Genomic DNA, 22,321 nt, shown 5'->3' on the forward strand with positions numbered 1-22,321 from the left:
ACCTCATGCACTGACGGTAAAGATTCTTCCCTATACATAGGTAGTAGCTGGGAGGAATAGCTTGGCACTGTGATTTTTTTTTTTTTTTTTTTTTAAGAGATTTATCCTAACACTTTGTTTTCTCTGGCACTCCTGCTGTTGCCACTTCTATTGCCCAAGGAAATGCTTCTGCCTCAAATCCCTCTGCTTCCAAAGCCTATGCACAGACTGTGAATACAGGCCAAAGGTCACACTTTGAAGAAAACAAAAACCAGTCGAGACAAAAGGAAAAGTTACAGATCTCAAAAAAGGGGTGACTTGGTGACATTTAATGGCTTTTTACATGCAGGAGCTCATGTTGGAGATTCTTTTGGACTCCCTCTTCTTACAACTCTGGGTCTGTAGGGGCTAAAGCCAAGACAAGAACAAGAGCTAAAACAAGGTAACAGGAGAGATAACATTCTCCTGATATTCAGGTAGTATTTTAATTAGCTAAAAATACATGCATAAAGAGATCTAATGGCAACTCCTCAAGAAACAAAATAACACCACTTTTTCAAAAATAAATATATTTTTTTTTTCACACTGGGTATTCTGTAGTTCACACTGGGTATTCTGTAGCTTTAGAAGCTTCTGAAGACCAAATGTTAAAGTAATTTGCCTAGATGTTGCAATTCTAGCTTCTTTTACAGGAAAATAAGGTGCTTAAATGAGTATGAAGAAGTAATGAATGCTAATAAACACTTGAAACCCACACTTTCTAATATTTAGCAATGCTGTAGCAACAGTTAAGCTGATCTTATTAATTTTTTCTAAGTATGTATGATTTGCAAAAGCATTCTGTTAAGGTACAAGTCTTTACTCTTTTGTTTCTTTCATACTGAATTAAACAGTTTTAAAAGTTACATAAAATCCAGTCCTGCAATTCATCATTATTAGAATGTGAACAAATTACATTTTCCATTTCTAAATATTGATTTGACCTGTTGGCTCTGTTGCAAATGTGATCCAAACATCACTGATGTCACTAGAAATACTTTGTTTGCTTATAATGGGTATTTGTTTGGGTTCCTTTGCATGAATCAAATATTTGGACAACAGTGCACATGACTGTATTCTCTTGTAGCCCAGGGGAATGCAGTGATTTGGGGGGGGTGGGGGTGGGGGGTGTCTCCCAACTCTCAGGTGATTTTCCTTAGCCATAGTCGTGTTGGCACATAAGCACTCTTTCTGCGTAAGGTTTAATTATACCATAGCATTTCGAATGGTTTTACCATGAAAGAGCTGACAGGCCTGGTCCACAAAACCCAATAATTGACTAACTGGAGTTTTTGCTCAGAAGGTGGGAGATGTGGATTGAAATCACTTTATAAAAAGGGAAGGGATCTTGAATGAGTGCTGTAACTATAATGCTGTTTGGAAAAATGGGAAGGGAGAACCCTATCATACTTTGTAGTGACTTGCTAGATTCTGTAAGTTCCCAACTATTCCCCAGAATTACACAGGAAGCCAAGAATTTCAATTTTCCACAGGACATTCCAGTAGAAAACATACTACATTCCAGCAGAAGACACACAAAACTGTTGGAGCATTACAGCATCCTGAGTTCTTCTGCAGATACAGCCTTAATCCACTGACCATTCCATCTTTTCTTTATTTACTTAAATATATATATCCTCTTATGAATATCTTACAAAAAATTAACCAGGAAGTCCATATGGTCTGAATTAATACATGAAAGGGCTGTTTAGTGAGTAGCTGGACTAAATATGCAAATTGCAAAGTTTTCTTCATGGCTTTATATGAAAAGATGTTTTAAAAACTTTATCAATGTCAATGTGTCAGCCTGCATTTCTCTGTGAAATCCTGAAACTGTTCTTTCATCTGTGTTGTAAACACATCAACAAGTATGTAGAATGTCTTGACTTTGAAATGCTGTCACCTACTTTCTGTATCATTGTCAGTAGTCAGCTTGTTATAAAAGTGTTTCATATCTAACTCTGTTTCTTATGGTAGTGTGTCAACATACTGCATTTTTCAACTGCTTCTTCCATTTTTATCAAGAATTCCATGTGACAGAAGGTTTTCTTTTTCTTTACAACATGTTGATATCTCAGGTTCTCCACTGTCACCAAAGCAGTTGTGCTAGTCTGAGGATAAGTTGAGTCTGTGTAAACCATCTTCAGCATTCTGTGCCAAAGTGCAGTGGGATTTTGAACTCCAATGTTTCTGTGATGGTGAGAAGTCCCCAAGCTTCAGTCATTGCCTTTACTTCTTAGTTTGGAAGTTTCCCAGAACATGTTCAACCTAATTCAATGCCTATTCCTGACGTGCTCTGCAATGTGGAGTCCACAGTTTGCTGTGGAACAAACCCATCTGGTGATGGACAATTTCTTAACTGTGAGTGTACTCAGGCTTTCTATTTTGTGGCTTCTCATGTCATTTTCTGTTTTGGCTTTTGTTTTCAGAAGATAACATGTTGGGAACGGGTACAATTGCCCCAAGTGTCCCAACTGAAAGCTGAACATCCGTACAAGCTGCTGCATTGCAGAATGTAAGACACTCACTGTTTTCAAGTTTTGAATTATACTTGTTTCTCAATGATTTTTCAGTCCAAAAATACAACATTGCTGAAGTTTAGAGGTACAAATTTAGTTAAATTGGAAAAATATTTTGTTCAAATGCTTTTAAGACTAGTACAATAGAATTGCATAGCTCTGTACATGAAGGTCCGTGAACCCAAAACATATGATGAAGTACTCAACATAATACTTTGATATTAGATACTTGTATCATTATTGTGTGTACTATAATGTCAACATTGTGTTGCATATACAACAGTACAGTTTCCTCACACCTTTCGAAGGCCCACATCATGTAAAGTTCCTAAATCAATATAGTCCAAGGGCTATAAAGTACAAACATTTTCCTGGTATCTGATATAGAGTCAGGAGGGTTGGCTTATGTCCCTTACATCATCTGCAAGGGTACATTCTACTGCACTTCCTACTGTGTATTACTTGCACTGCAGTAATATCCTAAAGCTCTACTCAGGACTAAACCATACTTTGTTAGCTGTGTACCAGAGCCACAGTTTTGAACTTAACCCTTTTATGAGGCAATCAGTAAATACTAATATATTATCAAGAATCAAATTATTCAATTTAAAATCATAAGGTTCAAGGCAAAGTTCTTTATGATCATAAAAGTTATAATAGATAAATATGGGAGAAAATACAAACTTTGAGGAATGTATGCCTTTAATGCAAGGAGAATAAACTTATTTTCTAAGAAAGATCACTGCTTGGACTCTTTTCCCCTCTATCAGTTTAGATCACATTCCTGATAACTAACATATCATAAAGAAATATCTTCTAGTTATGGTATGTTTCAAAACCAGGTTGACATGAACCAGAGATCAAACAAAATCTGTATACATGGACCTACTTTGAAAAAGCTAAGGATCTGCAGGGCGTTCAGATCATATAGTCTGCAGAAATTTAATTGGCATATTGTTGCTGTTTAACTTAAAATGCACAGCATAGCTACAGTACAGAAGATTATAGAAACAACTGAGTAAGCAGGCTGTCATCCTAGAAAAGACAGTTTAAAATTATCAGAATTATCTCTAGAATACATGTGTCTTAGCCCTGACTATATCAAGTCACTAGTCATATTGGGTGAACCCCATTCACCTCGCATGTGGATCACACTGCTTCTTTAAACATGGTTTATTTTGCTGAGTTTCTTTATTCCACCATAACTGACGTAAGTTTAGTAATTAGGATGGGAGCAGAGAAGGAAGTAAGATGAACTTTTCTAGAAATCTTTGGATGAACATTTCAAAGAGAGCAGTAGCTGAAATATTTGCTCCTTTTTTTTTCCTAAAGAAAATGGAGTGGACACAAAACCAAGAAAATAAATTCTCCTGAGGAAGAATCAGATATATAGAGGTTAAGTGCCCATAGTGTCACAAAAAGAATCAAGCTCTCCATGCCTCTTGTTTGTTCCTCAAGCCATTGTCTGCCAAAATAAAAAGCATTTTGTTGGTGTTTGGGGACACATTTCAACAGACAAACTCTCTTGGTGAATGAGAATAGTATGTGTAAAACAAAATATATTCTAAAAATTAATCTTTTATCAGACTCATATTTTCAAAACTAACAAATTTTCTTCTGTCCCTTGAGTGTGGACAAATACCTCAGTTATATTAAGATTTCTGTATAAGCAGCTTTTCCAAGATAAGAAACATCCTTTTTCCTGAGAATTACATATCCTGACTTATTTTATGGACCTTTTATTTCCATTTTCTATTTTCTTGATGGTTTAATGAGCAGCAGCAAGTTATCAAGCTTTCACTTACAATCCTAAGTCAACTGGTCTGCAAGTATTACTGAGGAATATTTGTAGAACTGAGGGTTTGGAAGATTAACATTTTGGACATATATGTATTCAGAATGATAAATGAAGACTACTATGAGTAAATTATTTTTAAATTGCCAAAACTACACTAAATTAATAGTGCATATTACTTCAAAACACAGGCAGAAAAAGACTTTATTTTCTTCAAGGAACTAGTTTGATAAAAAGATAAATAGGCTCACACTGCAACAAGAAAACATTATCACTTAAGTTCCCAGTTCCTGCACAAAGCTCACCACAGAACTGGGTTAACTCATAACATTAATTTTTATTAGAACTGTTTATATTTCTTACAAATGAGAAGATGATTCTAGGAAAAATCTATAGATATTTACAGTACTCCTATCTAATAGAAAGAAGAAATCTACGAATGTATTAATTTCCAGGGTTTTATTAATATTTTTTCTCAATGACAATATTATAGTTTCTAATCTAAAGCAATAAATTATGCTGACAGGAAATCTTGTCAAAGTAAATGAACTCTTAGAGGATCTGGAATCCAGATGTTAGCTGATGTATAGTAGTAAATATCACTGATACATAATTTAGAGCAAAAAAAAAAGAGCATTTAGTTGTACCTTATACTTCTGTTGTGATCTGACTTGAATAAAATAGCTCTATCTTAAAAAACATCCATTCCCTTCCTCCCTTTAAAATACATTGTTAGAACTGACAAGATGAAAATAGCAGAGTTAGTTATTTTCCAAAACAGTAGTTGTAGATACAACTTTCAGATTGATTTGTTATTTATTCAAAAGCAGAGTCCATGGACACCGTATCAATGGGACATTCTTTATGTTTTACTTTTAAGGGAAGCAGCAATGACTTGCCTCCTAGGAGGTATACTCCAAAGGAATAAATATCACCACAGCATTAATTTCATTTTCTATCTTTCTGCATATATCTCATTTTATGAAATCAGCTTATGATCTAAATATACAAAAACTAAAAATTATCAGCTGTGTTAACTATAAAATCTATACTCAATTCTCTATGTGCAAAATTGCTAATGTATCTAAATAGCATATGACATAAAGTAATGTGCTTGTACATGATGAGGTTTGTTCAGGGTGGAGTTGTGAATGTGAAATGTGCTTGTTTTCTTAGTTTGAAGTATGATCCTAATACTATACATAATAAAAAGAGTCCTTTGTGGTTAGTCTATGCTTGAGGGTTTCAGTGGGAGGAGTTCATCTCTTAAAAGAAAAAATGTATGGGTAAGAAACTGAAAAAGGAAACAAAGTTTAAAAAGTACAGAAAAGAACACTTTTCCCACCTCACCCTGGGAAAAAAAAAAAAGACGAAGCACGTTAAAAATATTTTACTTCAGACACATAAAAATCAAAGTTCAAGAGCTGAACTTCCTGGGGAAGCATATTTTAGGGGCGCAGCAAGAGCAGGCTGCTTGCTGCTGCCCTGGGGAGCAGTGCCTTGTATCAGGCCTGGGAGATCACCTCCGGCGGACATGCAGAGTGGTATAGCCAGGTCCCAGCAGGAGCTGCATTTAGCTTTCTTAAGACCCAATCTTACAAACGCTTATGCACATGAGTAATTTCAGCTGCCACGAATCAAGTTATTCACCTGTTTTAAGTTTTTGCAAGAGTGGTGTAACATCAGGCCCCTGTTTGTGTTAGCTAACATGATAAAATGGAAGAAACTTCTCTTTTCCTCATCTAAGCAATTTTGGTTTTATTTTTATTTCCTAATTTTGACTGTAAGAAGGTTACAGCTGCAATTTTTTTTTTTTTTTTTTAATGCTTGAATCTTGTAATTTCTTTAATAAATGAATCATTGAAACCATCTCAAGCATGTAGTAAGAACCATATAGTTCAGGGGCTGTCTCTAACACCTTCTAATATTTCATAGTGATTTATGTTACGAGGTAGGGCATTTTTTTAGAGACCAATGATTTTGTCATGTTTCTGAAACTGTGGATAAAGCCAAGCAAAGGAAACTGAGACAAGGGACCAACTATTGTCAGCCTACTTATGTCTTGATACTTTTCTGCATTTAATTTGTTTGTAGCTGATTTGTTCAATTTGTAAATTCTGGAGAAAATGGAATCTTCTAACAGCTTTGCATTTAGTAAATGTGAGTATTATTCTGTTATCATATGGATCACTGACCAATGTCTGGTGGTTGTGATTTTTCTAGTTGCATTGCTCCAGAACATGCAGGTTTATGAGTTAGTATGTGATCTCCATGAGCTGAAAAGACTCAAACCATATGGCAGATCAGATGTTAGGCTTGGGGAAAATAAAAAATTAAACTGTCTCAGAGCAGTTGAGAGACTGCTTTGCTATATATTTTATGTGATTTGTGTGTGTGTTGAGGGACATGTCACCTAGGGAAGGGAATCGAAGAAAAAATAGCTTTAAAAAATGAACTGTTTGTATTATGGCTTTAAACTTTAAAGTCTGGTCAGCTAAAAGCAGATGTTGTGAGCTAAGATGGAAACTTGCCTGAGGCCAGAATCGAAGAAGGCATTCTCTAATATTAAGAAGTAAAAATACTTTCTGGTTTCAGAATTTATAAGCACAAAATGAATGCTTATTGTATGCTTATAAGCACAAACATTTCTCCATGTTTATTCAAATTACCGAATAATATTGGTGGCTTCAGAATTTAATTTCAGACAATGGGTTCATTAGCAATCCTGATTGTATTCTAAGCCCTTTATCATAGAATCTTTTATTCTGTGCTGGCCAAGATCCTGTCATGTTGGAAGTAGGAATGAAGTGCTTCTTTCCCTTGGCTGTCTGCCCAGTAATTAGATGGTGAGGTGGATTAAAGCATCCAAACATGTGGTGCAAATTTTGGAACATTGTAATATGACACAGTTCTGATGTGAGTCTTTTTAAGGTAAGAATAATAAAGGAAAGACTTCATATACACAGGATTGTAAAAATAAGCATAACCTTCATTGCATGTTTTTAATTGACCTGGGCTTGCACAGTCTGAGAGAATACACTTACATTATGCAAACATACAATGTCTAAGAATTTGAAATGGAAAGTTAAAAATTAATATTTTCAAGAAAGAAAACCAAAAAGTTGATTAATAAAAATTATTTATGTTAAAATCAATCAATATTTGAGAAAATCTTATGTCTCCTTTTCATCTATTTATGTATGAGGAAATACATATTTACAGTGGCTGCCTCTATAGTATTTGTTGAATGGCATGAAGCTTTGAACCAGCTTAAAATTTAGTCTTTGAGACAGTTCTGCAATTTACTTTAAATTTACTAGTTCAAAGGCTATGGTAAGTCCAGAATGGTAAATTGTAGTATTTCAGGGGGGGGGGCGTGGGGGTGGAAAGCAATGTACTCCTGCATTTTACAAATACTTCACACTATATTGTTTCAATTCAAGTAACTTGTTTGAGGCTGCTTTGTTGCTCAAGTTCAGCAGCAAGGGAAGAAAATTTTAGAAATTCACTAGAACATATTTTAAGGATGCATATTTTCAGTGTATTTGTTTCTTCCTGTTGGAATCCTTAAGAGCCAATAAGGTGCAGGAATCTGCCACCTCTTTTGGTTTATACTAGGGTAAAAGTAAGGACTTTTCAACAAAGGGAGTAGTTCCCAATAAATCCATGTTTGGACAAGCCCTAAATCCAGCACCAGGGGAGTCCCTCCACATTCCTTTTTCTACCGTTTTAAGGAGAATTTAGCCCCTTTCTTCCCCACTGGTTTCAGGATTTGTGAATGTATGCGTTTTAGTCAGGTGTTACGGCCGGCCGGTCCGCGCCTCAGAGGAAAAGCAGCCATGGGTGAGCGGGCCCGGCGTCCTCCATTTCGTGCAGCCGCAAGAGAGAAGCAGAATGCCCCGGCACTCGCCAACTCCGGAGGGCGGCCCTCCCTTGGGGCGGTGCTAGGAAAAGGCCGGGTGGCAATGGGCGCTTCCCGCTCGCTGGGCCGGACCGGCTGAGTGGCATTGGTCGGGCGGCGCTGCCGGGCCGCTGTGGCATCGCCTTGGCCCTCGGTCGCCGCCATTTTGCGCGGTGGTGGCGGGAGGCGCTGCTGGTGAGGTGGCAGCGACTGTGTCAGGTTCTCCTTCCTCGGTTGAGGGAGGCGGGCGGGAGAGGGAGCCTGACTGTGAGGGCGTGCCTAGGGGTTGCAGGAACGGGGAAGCAACGCTGTGAGGTGAGGATGTTCTCTGCCTCTTACAAGGCACCTGGTCCACAGCTGAGAGCGAGCAGCTGCAGTTTGTTTGGGTCGGCACCACTGAAAAGTTGTGACCTTCGCGTTGGGTCTCCTGGAAAGAGCATTCGGGTGAAATAGGTCTGAGGAGAGGATCTGTTGTTGGGAGAGAAGTGAAAATCAAAGGGGCTTCAAAACTAAGCAAACCCCCTTGTGGCCTGAAGTGTTTGTAGTAAGTTGTTTCTTAAAGTAGATACATGAGAGGACTATTGGTTTATTAGATACATGAGAGGTCTTTGCTTACAGGATTTGGCAAAGATCTCTGTGTGAATCAGTGATCTGTGCTGTTCCTGCAAACATCTACTCATCTCCCTTACTCTACCATCTTGAATATGCATTTTACCTGTGCTATCAAAACAGCATTGAGAGTACAGAAAAGATACTTTGATACCTGTCCATCTTGGATATATGTTTTGCCCTTTTTTCTTTTTGCTTTTGGCTGGGTGTTTTGAGGTGGATGTCACAGCTGACAGCCAGCGAGCAGGTGGATGAATGCAAAACTGTGTAAAGGAGTGTCGTGCTAGTGTTTTCCTGTCTCAGAATGACCATGACATCTCTTACCATTTTTATTTACATTATCAAGCAATTGTAATTAGTGGAGCCAGTCAAAGTATAAATGACATATAGAGAGCAGAGGCCTGAAGGGCCTGAGAGATTAAATATTGTGTATAACAAAGACTGCTCAAGGGCAGGAATCATAAATCCGAATTATTTAAATATGAGTTGTGTAATCATTGATTGATCATTCCCCACCTGAGGTATGAAAACCATATCATGCTGGTGTGCAGTCTTTGCAGCTCCTTGGAGCTGATGGAGTGGTGGTTATTCAGTTGTATAAGCACTTAACACAGATAATTACTATTTGAACAGCAACAACTTGATAGTACTACTGACAGATGCTTTCTGCTGCCACTACTGATACCCAAGCCTGAAAACTCCTGGTTTACATTACTGATATTAAAAGCATGCTAAAGCATAGTGGCAAAATTAATCAGCTTTGATAGATTTATTAGTGTGAAGGAAAAAGTAGCAAAACCTGGCAGTGGAGAAGTAGCAGAAATGGTGTTGCAGATTTACTCTGAAAAGGAGTGTAAAAGGAACATTGACAGATTTCTTGTTTGAAGTTCTAAACCCCATCTTCACTGTGTTCTCAGACAGTTTTGATTATATGCTCTCTATTCTGCCGGTATTGTGAAATGTTTTCTGTTTTAAATTTGAAACATTTCTCTGGAATATTTGAAGTTTTACAGCTTCTGTGGAAGAAAAATATTTTTCAAATATTTGATTCACAGCTGACAGTATACAGTAATTAAGTAAACCTGAATCCTATTTGCAAAGCATTCTGAAAGATTTTTTTTCATATGTTACTAATGAGATGCTGGAGTACAAAAGAAGTGTCACCTTTGGTTTATCTCTGTAGGGAAAGAAGGTAGCTTTGATTTGTTATTTTATCACCAGATTTGGCCTTTATTGAGTTTTATAAACTGTTGAAGTTGATTTGGTATTTTACCATTTGTTTCGGTGAACCTAAGATTTAGGACTCATAAAATGCTTTCGGTGGTACTCTTTTAGTGAGATCTTTGCTTTTCAAAGTTGTCCTTAAGTAAGAGCTGTGAAACTTCTGTACACAAGCACATAAAGAGAACGTGTCTAATGCCTAGAGTTGGTGCTAAATGAAAAACATTTGAAATGGTGTATTTTTAAAACTGGGGTATATGATAAGTAATTTATAACCTCTGGTCCTGATGTTTCAGAACAAACTTGTAAGAACGTTAAGGAGTTGGGCCCATATTCCAGTTGTCCAGGTAAGCAATTTGCATGTAGATTAAAAAAAAAAAAAAAAATCTGATCTGCTTGTAAATCAACATAATTACTGTGGATTGTTAGATAATAAAATAATTCTATTTTGTAAAAGTTGACAGAATTTGATCATAAGACAGATTGTATTTTTCCATCAGAACAGAAGCAATCTGAGAAAATAGATTGCCTGCAGTTGTATAAAAGAATCTTCGCATTATTCTTAGAAATTAAATATTTTAACAGAAACTTTATCTGGTTCTTCACTCTTACCCACTTTTTCTCTTCTGACATGTCAAGGTGATGTAAAGATTATTTAAAGTGCTGTCCTACAGGATTTTTTGGTCAGAAATAATAGGAACCATGGTTTATCATGAGAGAGATTCTCTTTTTGAAGAAGAATTTAGAGATGCAGGCAAGAGGTCTGAAATAAAAAAAAATATAGGAAGCATTGATACCTGTAACTAATAAACTTTCTATTGCTTATACATGTTCAATTCTAATAATTTTGGTTCCACAGTTCCTTGTTCTGCCTTTTGCAGATGAAGAGACTTCACATTTGATTTAAAAATGTTCAACTGTACAGATACGGTCTTTTCATTGGATGATTTATTTTATGAAGGCCCAGATACAAGACAAAGGTAAATCTTTATTGTTAAATATATATAATTGTTTTCCAAGTTTTTTCACACTCTGCAACATTTTACAGCCAAATTTTTTTTTAACTCCTTTTTCTGTTTAAGAATAAAAATGGGCTAGAAAGTTCCAGGTTCATGACTCACTTTGAAAAGTTCTTCCAGAAACAGTAAATTATTTATGATTAGTGATTTTGAGCTAGATGTTGTGAAGGGTGCTTACAGAATGCTTTTACCTTATACTTGTTTGTTAAAAATAGGTATCTAGAAAATGAAGAGCCTAAGATTTGGTGTATTGCACCTGCTCCAGCTATTGCTGAAATTCCAACTGCAGAGGAGTTACAGAGGGAATTGGAAAAAACCACAGACAACACTTACATGGGTAAAATATTGTAGAATAGAATCATTTAGGTTGGAAAGGGTGTTTAAGATGATAGAGTCCAACCGGAAACCTAACACTGCCAAGGCCCACTAAACCATCATATTTGCCGTTCATTCTGAATGGCTTAACAAATAATTAGCTTGATGGTTAATTCTTCCTTCCTCTTTTAGTGCTGTGAAATACAAAATATTTTAGGTATGCAAATATAGACAAAGAATGTATTTTAGTTGAAAGCAATGGTCTTGTGTATCTTTAGAGTATTAGCAGTCCCCTTTGGAAATATACAGGCTACATGTTTACTGTGCAAAGTGGGAAGGTAATATGTATGATCAAAATTTCAGCTGCCCCACATTGTTCCATGAAGCATCATAACACAGCAGGAAGCAACTGTAAGAGCATAATGCAACACATGGATCTGATGACCTGTCTCCCACCCAAGGAGCAGAGAGTTTGTATGAACCTAACTTTGTTTTTCCCTTTTGGGGCTTTTTTCAAATTGCCGTTCAGGAGGCCAAATTTTAATCTGAACATTGATTGCTGCTAGGTCGTGTATTCCTTCCATCTAGATGTTCAGGATCACCTTAAGGAAATTTAATTTAAAGAATTTGGTTGGTTTATCTTTGTCAACTAGATTTCTGCATTTCCTAGCTGTTGTGCTGATTTTTTGTATTCTCTATTTAGGAATTACATTGTTAAGACAGAAGGGTTTTTTTCTAATTTATGCAAGAGCAATTCCATTAAGAGCTACTCATGCAAATAAGCTTTCTGGTGTTTGTGGAATTAGAATTGTTGGGGTTATGTCACAAACAGGCCATTGTAATTTTCAGTTTCTAGATGGATAACACTGAAATTAATAGGCTGTGGAATAGAGCTGTTCTGTAATCTTGTTGCATTCAGTTGCTTTTTTCTGCTCTTACCTTCCTTTTGCTGACAGCAATATTTATATGGTCAGCCAGATCAGGACACTGATCCTACTGAGAACTAACCCTGCAAAATGTGAAAATTAACCAAGGTGACTATGAACCCAGCCCGTCATGGACTTCATTACAGTTTTTGTCTGTTGAGATTTCAGGGTTTATCTCACAGCTCTTTGTAGTAGGAACTGCAAGCTTAGTCGTGTCATTTTTTTAAAAAAAAAAACCAACATTGTTATTCTGGGACAGGGTAAAGAGTTTCTATTTTACAAACGGCTTTGTAGTTCTGAGGAATAGTTTTGCTCCATTACTTTGTATAGCAAGCATAGAATGTGACCCTGTTTTTATAATTTTTAATTGACAACCAATGCATTGTGTTCATCAGCATGAGTCGTAAAATATGCACTAAAGCTCTTGCAATAAGATAGAAATATCAGTTCATATAATATATGTGAATTTGGCTTATTCTCTGTGGAAGTTATTTGATTAAATGGCTATTAATAGGAATATGAATATTAATACAAATAATAGTTTATTGTTTTTGTAGGAGGGAGAAAACACCAGCAGTTTATACAACAATATAAGACTAAAGCTGAGGAAATAAATGATAAATCAGCAGCACCTGTTAATTTTGACATAGCCTCTGAAAAAGAAGTTCTCCAACTAAGTGTAGGAGAAAGACAGAAAATTAGTTTTCAGCATGAAAATCTGAAAATGGTTTCATTGTTTCTCTCTTCTGACCAAGATAAATCTAAAACAGGAACACAGGTTTCTAAGCAACCTGGTACAATTTTTTCACAAAATAACATATTAAGCAATTTTCCAGAAAACAGTGATGATGACAGTGTCTGTTCAACATTAAGAAAAAGGTACATGTCTAGTCAATTCTGATAATTTATCAACCGTCAGGATCATATTATTCTTTTAGATACATTTGTTAAATACAGAGTTTTGGATCCTTCAATTGAAGGTACTTTAACAGGGCTCCAAACACTAATTCTTTTTAGTATAAGGAAAAAGGATGCTTCCTTTTGGCAATATGTAGTAGTGTAAATAAATGTGTCCTGACCTCAGCCTCTTTTATGAGAAAAGTAAGGATGAGGTATGTAGGTTTAATTTTAAAGAAATTGTTAGATAAAAGAAGTTTTTCAAAATGCTATTTTTATTTCTTTATCCACATGGTAATGAGCAAGAAGACTAAAATGACTTGCTTTTCAGAGCAGAGGTCAGCCAGCCAGGAATACCTTGAGCAGTCCTCAACATGATTTTAGTGCTGCCTGGGAGGAGAGGCTTTACAGATAAACTCCTATGCCTAGCTCTTCTCATTCCTCAGAACCTGTATATGTCTGGTTTTAATTATGCAGAGACTGACAGTTAATCTGCTATTGGGTTTCAGAGCCCATCTGGACAGGCAGTTTATTCTTTCAGGTTCTTTCTGGAATTAAAGTAAGATTAAAATTTACCTTGAAAAGAGTATTCTTCAGGTAGAAGAGTGTCAGATCAAATAAAGTTAGATAAAAACTTTTCTTGTTGTATCTTACTAGTTCTGCTTCTAATACAAGCATACATATTTTTAAAATATTAGAGAAACTGTGTAACATTACAACAAACTAATTAAAATCCTGGATATTTTGCAGCTTATTTAAAACGTCTGGTTATACATACAAAAATACAGAATTTAAAGATAGTTGTGTGGATGTGAAAGAAATTGATACTTACTTAAATACAAGAGAAAACATGAAAGAAATGAGAAAAGAAGGTTTATGGAGAAATGATCATCATACTCTGATAACTAAAGACTCAAATTTCACTCTGCATAGATTAAATGATGGGGACATTGAATCTAAAAATGGAATTAAATCATTTTCCAATGCTTCAGAGATTCTGGATATGACAGGTAATTATTATTACTCTTTTTCAAGAAAAATAGTCCACTGTCTGTCTTTGGTATGTAATAATAATGGATATCCATGTTCTGAGTAGAGTAAATAACATTTTCCCACCAGCTCAAGGTGATATAATTGGCTAAACTCAATAGAACATACTGCAATTCTATGGAACTTAATTGCGTTGTTGTTTAATATGAGCTGGGTAAACTATTTATGAAGGATAATCACATTTTCAAAAGTGTCAAGTCATGTAAGCCTTTTTGAAAAAGTCATTTCAAATCAGTCCCCTAAACAGTTTGAAAAAGAGCAGCCTTGTCCCTTCATGTGATAAATAGTTTCATCTGCATTTGAAATGAGAAAGTGGAATGTTTGTGATGTGGGTCACTTGTATCTTTGTAGAAACAGATTTTAAATAGGAAAAAATCTGTAAAATGGGGGAAAGTGGTAAGGATAAAATACTTGGTTTAGAGTTATTTTTTTAATAGTTTTTAATCTATAGAATGGTTGAGAAACACTGTCTTCCACAACATTTTTGTATTCAAGTTAGGACATTACAAATGGATAGACAACTACATGGGTAAAAAAAAAAAAAATGGTTGGATGGTCAGACTCAGAGGGTGATGGTTAGTGGGTCACACTCTGCCCACATGCCTGTCACAAGTGGAGTACTGAAGAGATCTGTCCTGGAGGAGAGGGCTGTCAGGGATCTCATGAAGTTCAGCAGGAACAAATGCAAAGTCCTGCCCCAGGGAAGGAGAACCCCTGGGGTTCCTTTGGGGTGGACTGACTGGAGGCAGCTCTGTGGAGAAGTGCCTTGGGTCTGGCGAACAGCCGGCGCTGAATGTGAGCAAGCAGTGTGCCTCAGCAATATCAAAGATTGACAGTATCTTGGGCTTTAACAGGAGCAAAGCCAGGAGGTTGAGGGAGGTGTTTCTCTCTTTCTTCGTGGTACTTTCAAGACCACTTCTAGATACTGCATCAAGTTCTGAGCCTCTGGTACAGGCAAGGCATCCTTAGACTGGAATGAGTTCAGCAAAAGGCTGCCACGATGGTCCTTTAAAATGATGAGCTTGTGACCTCACTGTGCTATCCTGTCAGCTCCTTCTGTATCACCTGGACCCTGTTGTAGCCTTGCAGCTCCTCACAGAGCACATAGCTTGAGGTCAGGAAGATATTTTTCATGGTTATTTGTTGAAAACAAATTTGGTCTTGTAAATTTACTGGTTTTATTTCTTTAGGAACTACAGGAAGAAAATTGGAAATTTTGAGGGCGGTTACAGAAATACGTATCCTTGTATTTGCAATATCTGATTTACTAATTTTACTACAATGCTTTTACACTTACAAAATTATAGTGTTTAATTTGTAGCCATAGGAACTCATGCATTATACTTTAATAGTTTTGATTTGTAATGTAATGCTGGGAATCAAATGGTAGATAGGTGTTTACCCTTTGGACTTCCAAAGCTAGAATGAAAATAAGACAATTTATAGATCATTCACTGCTCAGCAAATTGATTCTTATTTCAAAGATTGAAATTTTATCCTTAAACCTGTTTATTTTTTAAATGTGAAATGACTTCAATGCAAGTCAAGACAAGGATCAACTCCCTGTAACAATACTCTTTTTCCTCTTACTTACATTTTAGAAGAAGTGGTGTTGTCTGCATAGTACGCAATGTTAGCTATTGAAATTATCTTTAAAACTACTGCCAGCACTAAGAGATTGTAGGTCAATTTCTTTGCTACTGTTATGACTGGATATACAATATTATGCTAATTAATTTGTGTTATGTTACAAATACAGTGTGACCATTGACACTCTAGATATGCTAACAGCTGTGCTCTGCTTGTGTCTATCTGGTTTGCAGTGTGGAATAAAGCTTTTGTCCCTTTTGGTTTCACATTCCATATTTGCATGCCAGTCCATGATCCCTATGGCAAGGAAGAGGTTCTTGATTATTGGTATAATCCTGAGACTTCTTAAATAGGTAGTGATTTTTTTGGTAAAGTGGAACATATAGCACACCAAGAATCTAAATAAAACTATTAAATCATTTAATAGGTTACTTTTTGATAACTTTTTACAAGTCTGTATCAGTTAAAGATTGTTGCATGTTTTAAGTTTGCATTTAAATTACAAGAAAGAGATGCATTTACAGTTCTCAGATTTTATAATTTTCACTCAATTGTTTTCGGTTCCTTAATGTTGTCAAGCAACCCAATTTAGAAGTATTTTTAAGGAGTTCCCATATTTTAACTATGCACAGTCTAAAGCTTTGGATGATGTAAGTATGAAACGTTAGATGCAGGTAGTACTTTATTGATAAATTTAAATGTTACTTTGATATTCAGAACTTTAAAAGGGTTAGAAAACAAATATATGTAGAACCTCTTCCTGAAATATTTGAGCAGGGTTGTGCTTAGCTGGGAAAAGAGCATTTGAAATTTTTATTCAACTCTAGGGGAAATCCCAGTGTCATTCACAAACATTTCTAAGCATGTTTTTTAAGCTACTTTTGATGCTGTAGATGATCTTGTTTTAATTTCTTATTCACTAGGTAATGTTTTATAAAGAGAAGTTTTTAACAATGGTGCTTATGTGAGCAGAATAATCTTGTTTTAAAAGTATATAGGGGGGCTGTATATTAGCTTTTTTTCCTTATGTTTTTAGCTTTATGTATAGATTTGGGGTATTTTTTCCTTACTTCCAAATTTGCATTTATTTTCTGGTGAGAGTTACGTATCATATTGGCTTGTAAAATAATCTGTGTGACTCTTTTTTCCTAGAATAATGGAAAACCACAGCTGTAAGCAAGATTTACTTTCATGAAAGCTGCAAAAACAGAGTTATTGGGGCAATAGTTTAAAAGAAAAATTTTTTTTTGAACAGCTTACGTATTGGTACTCCTAAGTATAAACTTGTTTGTAAATTACCAGGAAGGACAAGGTTTGCTTATCACTCATGTATAAGGCATGGCATGTTAAAAAAAAATAAGAGAAATCGGCATATTAAAAAGATAATAGGTCTTGGATTTTGTTTCTTTATTGGTTAAGCTTGCAAAATTCAACTTGGTGGCGACTCTCAGGTTGCAAGGAATGAGTTGTAAGCCTTCAACTTGGTAGAATTTCTCTGGTTGATTCACAGTGAATGTTACAAAGGATTATTTAACAAAAAAGCAGGGAAAACTTTATATCCATACAGCATTCATACTTCATTGATTTTTGTGATCATTGGAAAACTGGGAATGGTAGATGAAGAACACAGGTAATTCCTGTAACTGTTCAGCAGTAATGTCAGTGTCAGTCATTATTACAGTTACTTAGAAATCAAGTACTAGGTGATTCCCTTTCACCCTTGTGAGCTCCTAATGCTCATAGAATAGTTTTGGAGGATTATTGGATAGAAGGAAAAGAAAAAAAAATGAGAACAGTAGAATCCATGAGGAGTTGGGGGGGAAGGAAGCAAATGGAGCTGCACAGAGCATGCTGCATGGAAGGAGGATGGGTGAGTGACACTGCGGAGGAGGAAGGAGGGTAGAGTCAACCTGGTCAGAGGAAGATGAGGGAACCCTGACATGGACATACATGGCTTCTAAAATGGTTGAGAATAGAATGTGGGGGGAAGGAAGGAGGGAAGCATAGTCATACAAAACCTAATTTCGACATTATTGAAATAACCTAGCATTCTATTAAAATTATATGTATTCAACGATGTTGGAATTTTGAATGCAGATTGAATTACAGAAAGAAAACAAATTGCATGTTGAATTTGAGCACAAAATACGTCTTTCTGATGAGACTGGTTGCAGTTGGACATTGGCAGTGATTCTGTATTAATGTCATCTGAGGCGAGATACTGGTTCTTTTATTTGTTACAGAATGGTAGACTTCATTACATAATAACTTTAGATGAACCATATCTCATTTATGTTCTATGGCAGATGTGTAGCAGAAGATGTTCTTTTGCTGTAACTTAAAGATCATATCTAATACAAAATTTTTTAGACTACATATATCAATGTAATAATAATTTCCTCGTGTTATTTTCCCCTAGACAATGCTTTTGGAATGTATGAATTGATACAATGGATAGCTGTGTTATATTTACTACTTTGCAATTCTTTCCTAGCTTCTTTATACAGATCGAAATTTTGTGATTTGTGCTCCGACTGGCTCTGGAAAAACTGTAATGTTCGAGCTAGCTATTACCAGATTACTCATGGAAGCCCCACTGCCTTGGTTGAATATTAAAGTTGTTTACAGTAAGCATTATGCAGCTCTAAACATTTTGGTGACAGCAGTAGAAAAAGTCATTCTGTAAATGCAGAGATTGGGAGCGAGTGCTTTAGTAATATTGAAATTAAGTATGTTAAGAAATTGTGACTTACCTCATTCTTTAAAAAGTTGTTTCTTTTAGGGTTGGTTTATTTGTGATACCATTGTAACTATTAGTATTCAACAGCACTGTGTAATTGTAGTGTTCAGCATTGCCTCTACAAATAAAAAATTTAAAAAAGTCTTATAAAGGGTTTGTCTCTTTATAAGGCAAGATGCACATGAAAAGGAAAGAAGGAAGCAAAAGAAACTAAACCAAATTCTTAGTGGCAGAGCCAGAAATCATGCAGTATCTTTTGTATGCCTGTCTGTTGCTCTGAGATGAGGATCAGATTTTCCAATATTCATTTACCTGGCAAGATTTCATGCTTACTATTACTTTCTGTCTACTAGTTTAGAGGCAACAGAGCTGTGATCTTCATGAGTTTAATTGGTCTGTATAGGAACTAATGAAAATACTGTAAGATAATCACAACAATTACACTTCTTTTCTTCCTGGAGAATTGAGTTCATATCATGTAAATCAGATTAAATGGGTGGGTTTGTCCCAGTTTTAATTAATTCGTGCAGTGATATATTTGTCAGTCTTGCTATTAATGATTAATCTCCATAGTTGCAGAAATTTCAACTTAATTCTTATTTATTTTTAAATTCCAATGTGTTCAATTTCTTACAATAAAGCTATGGTTGATTTAGAGTTTACTGTGCATTATAAACAGATCTTTTATAAACAGATACGTATCATAGTTTCTCTGTCAGCAGATTGAGGTGAAGCATTTCAGTGTACTGTAATGTTTTTGATTGCCTTGGTAGAATTGATACAGGTTGGCTGGTTGGAACTTTCAGTAAGGAAGCAGTTACTCACTGGTGGAGTTAGATCTGCTGACCTTTCCAGGTTTGACAGTGATGGGGAAGGAGACGTGTCAGTTTTCCAAATGTTGGAACAGAGGTCTTAATCAGATTATGTACTGCCGGAACATGCTCTGGTACCTGGTTCGTCAGTGGACTGGTGTATGTGAATTAGCCTGCAGTAGTTGTGTAAATTAGAGTTGTTTCCCAGTAGCTTTAACACATGCTAAGGGTTGGGGACTGAAGTTTCAGAAGCACTCACTAGCTTCTTGCATAACGAAAGATTATTACTTTTGCAGTTTTGTGAGTTACTTGCTGGTAGCTTAATCAGTTTTCTAGAGCTAGTGATTTTCCCCTGCTTTATAGGACACTGATACAAAATTTCATACCTCTTTCTGAAGTAGAAACTGGTTCTTCAAATATTTTCATCTTACGGATCACTTGTCAACTGACACACAGAAATGGTTCATATTCTAGTGACTGTAACTAGTCTAGAATGTAATCACTGCAAGATCTATTTTATTAATGCTGTTTTCAGATTATGTGTAAATCACTACTTCTTTCCATATAGATTATCTATCCAATATAGACTTACATGTGTTATTAGCATCAGTATTTGTAGAGAATGTCTTCTGATTTCTACAAATCAACCTCATCTGCAAAAGTATAGTATGTGTCCACAGGAAAAAAAAAGCTAATTAAGAAATAGATTGTTCTAGGAGTCTGCTCATGAGGGCCAGCATCAGAACTGCTACCTGCTGTGTTAGCTGCTCGGCATCACCTTGACTATACTTAACTTCATTTGGGTTAGATAGATTTTGATTTCTTCTGGTATTCTATCTTGCTTGTGGATAGTTCCTTATTTATAGTGCCTTTTCTCTCTGAATATGGAGTGCTCAAATCATTCTGAACTGGAAAAAGGTTGATATTTGTATGATCTTCCATTAGAAAATATGTATTTCCTGTGGTTTCTTCCGTCTGTGAAAAAACCTTTGATACCTGAATGATTGTTTCCATGTGGGATTGAGGAAAAAATCAGGATTAAGAGAGGGCATAAATAACCTTAATTAAAGGGTTCTGTTTCTGGTTGCTGATAGGAAGTACTGGGGCCCAAAGCTCAACACTGATCTGTGCACATGGAATAGGATAATAAGGATAATAATACCAGTTACAAATTTTGTGGTTCTGGGAGAAAAGCTGAAAATTATGGAAATTAAATTCAAGAAGACATCTTAAAAACATACGCATTTAGTACCTTTAGCAGTACAGTTGAAGATTTGGTTTTCCTGATACAACTCTGATTATTTTGTTGTATTTTTAGTGGCTCCAATAAAAGCTCTATGCAGTCAACGTTTTGATGATTGGAAAGAAAAATTTGGGCCTGTAGGACTCAGCTGCAAGGAACTGACAGGAGATACAGTGATGGATGATTTATTTGAAATACATCACGCTCACATTATCATCACTACACCTGTAGGTTTCAATCCCAATTCTAAAAAACCTAGAATAAGTCGACATTACTAGTCTACTAATTCTGTGCTACTAGGACTGCTCCTTTTTTTATAAGTAGTAACTTTATGATCTTTATGCTTGCCTGCACACTGCTGTGTATACTATTAGTGCATATAAACGATAGTTAATAATAAAATAATGTGCCAGATGAAACATGCATGGCATTAGCTTGAATTAATTTAACTGATTTTATTTAAAGATTTATTAAAGTTTAGACATGTCTGCCTGTACTGTACTTCTGGCATATGTTCATCTTTAAAACATCTTTCACCTTCTGTTATTGTTTTGCTGTGTTGTTTTTTTCTCCTAGGAAAAATGGGATAGCATGACTAGAAGGTGGAGAGACAACTCGATAGTCCAGCTTGTACGACTGTTTCTCATTGATGAGGTAAAAAAAATGAAGTTTTATGTGCACAGGTTTTGTTCTTGAAGATAAAAGGAAACTTAGAAAATGTAACATTTATTTAACACATGTATAGATTGTAACTGGAGACATATGTAGCAAATCTTTTAAAATTCCTAATAGGTGCATGTTATAAAGGATGAAAGCCGTGGTGCAACATTAGAAGTTGTAGTCAGTCGAATGAAGACTGTTCAGTGTTCTCTTTGGCGTCTTTCAGCAAATCATGACACTGTGCCTCCCTTGAGATTTGTAGCTGTTTCTGCAACAATCCCAAATGCTGAAGATGTAAGAGTTACATTTTAACTGTATTTTAATTAATCTAGTTGTATTTTATGAAATTTACCTGGAGTTATAAATTCAGGTTGATAATGAAGTTGTCATTTTGAAGGTGTCAGCTGAAGACAGCTGTGAGGCTGATGTTAATGTAACAAATGACCTGCAACCATATGGAACTATCAGCCAAGCATGGGCATGCTTCAGTTTGATTTCTGTTTATGTTTTTTGTCTCTTAAGTACAAATCACAGGTTTTATGATTCTCACAAATTGAGGTTTCAGTCTGAATTATGTTGGTCCTGTAGAAAGCAGACCTTCACCTGTGATTTTAAAGATAAAAGCAATGTCAAATGTGCTATTTGGTTTATATGTGGCAAAAGCTAAGTTAATTATTGTGTGATGCAGTTAGATTAAAAGCAGAAATTTATCATTTTCGTTCTATTTCTTCTTTTTTAAAGATTGCAGAATGGCTTTCCGATCGTAAGATGCCTGCTGTATGTCTGAAAATAGATGAGGATCAACGACCAGTGAAGCTACGCAAAATTGTGCTTGGTTTTCCTTGCAGTGACAATCAGACAGAATTCAAATTTGACTTAACTCTTAACTACAAGATAGCTAGTATTATACAAACATACTCTGAACAAAAACCAGCACTTGTGGTACAATAGAGTTTTTTTCATCACATTTGAAACTGTTTCTATCTTAAAAGTGTTAATTCAAACA

General features: G+C 35.7%; 1 protein-coding gene across 1 annotated transcript in view; it reads left to right on the forward strand.

The window, feature by feature from the left end:
- Positions 1-244: 244 nt before the first annotated feature.
- HFM1 (helicase for meiosis 1) overlaps positions 245-22,321 on the forward strand; it is a 53,248-nt gene continuing 31,171 nt past the window's right edge. Inside the window, exons 1-14 of the mRNA XM_042785695.1 lie at positions 245-421; positions 2,097-2,379; positions 10,360-10,410; positions 10,945-11,043; positions 11,298-11,419; positions 12,881-13,202; positions 13,971-14,230; positions 15,461-15,508; positions 16,440-16,510; positions 18,355-18,487; positions 20,731-20,882; positions 21,232-21,309; positions 21,448-21,609; positions 22,057-22,257. Of these exons, the coding sequence (XP_042641629.1) occupies positions 10,973-11,043; positions 11,298-11,419; positions 12,881-13,202; positions 13,971-14,230; positions 15,461-15,508; positions 16,440-16,510; positions 18,355-18,487; positions 20,731-20,882; positions 21,232-21,309; positions 21,448-21,609; positions 22,057-22,257 (1,620 nt within the window). The 5' untranslated portion in view covers positions 245-421; positions 2,097-2,379; positions 10,360-10,410; positions 10,945-10,972. The remainder of the gene's footprint in view (positions 422-2,096; positions 2,380-10,359; positions 10,411-10,944; positions 11,044-11,297; positions 11,420-12,880; positions 13,203-13,970; positions 14,231-15,460; positions 15,509-16,439; positions 16,511-18,354; positions 18,488-20,730; positions 20,883-21,231; positions 21,310-21,447; positions 21,610-22,056; positions 22,258-22,321) is intronic.

This window comes from Tyto alba, unplaced genomic scaffold (genome assembly GCF_018691265.1).
Source record: "Tyto alba isolate M040663 unplaced genomic scaffold, T.alba_DEE_v4.0 Super-Scaffold_1000006, whole genome shotgun sequence".
NCBI lineage: Eukaryota > Metazoa > Chordata > Aves > Strigiformes > Tytonidae > Tyto > Tyto alba.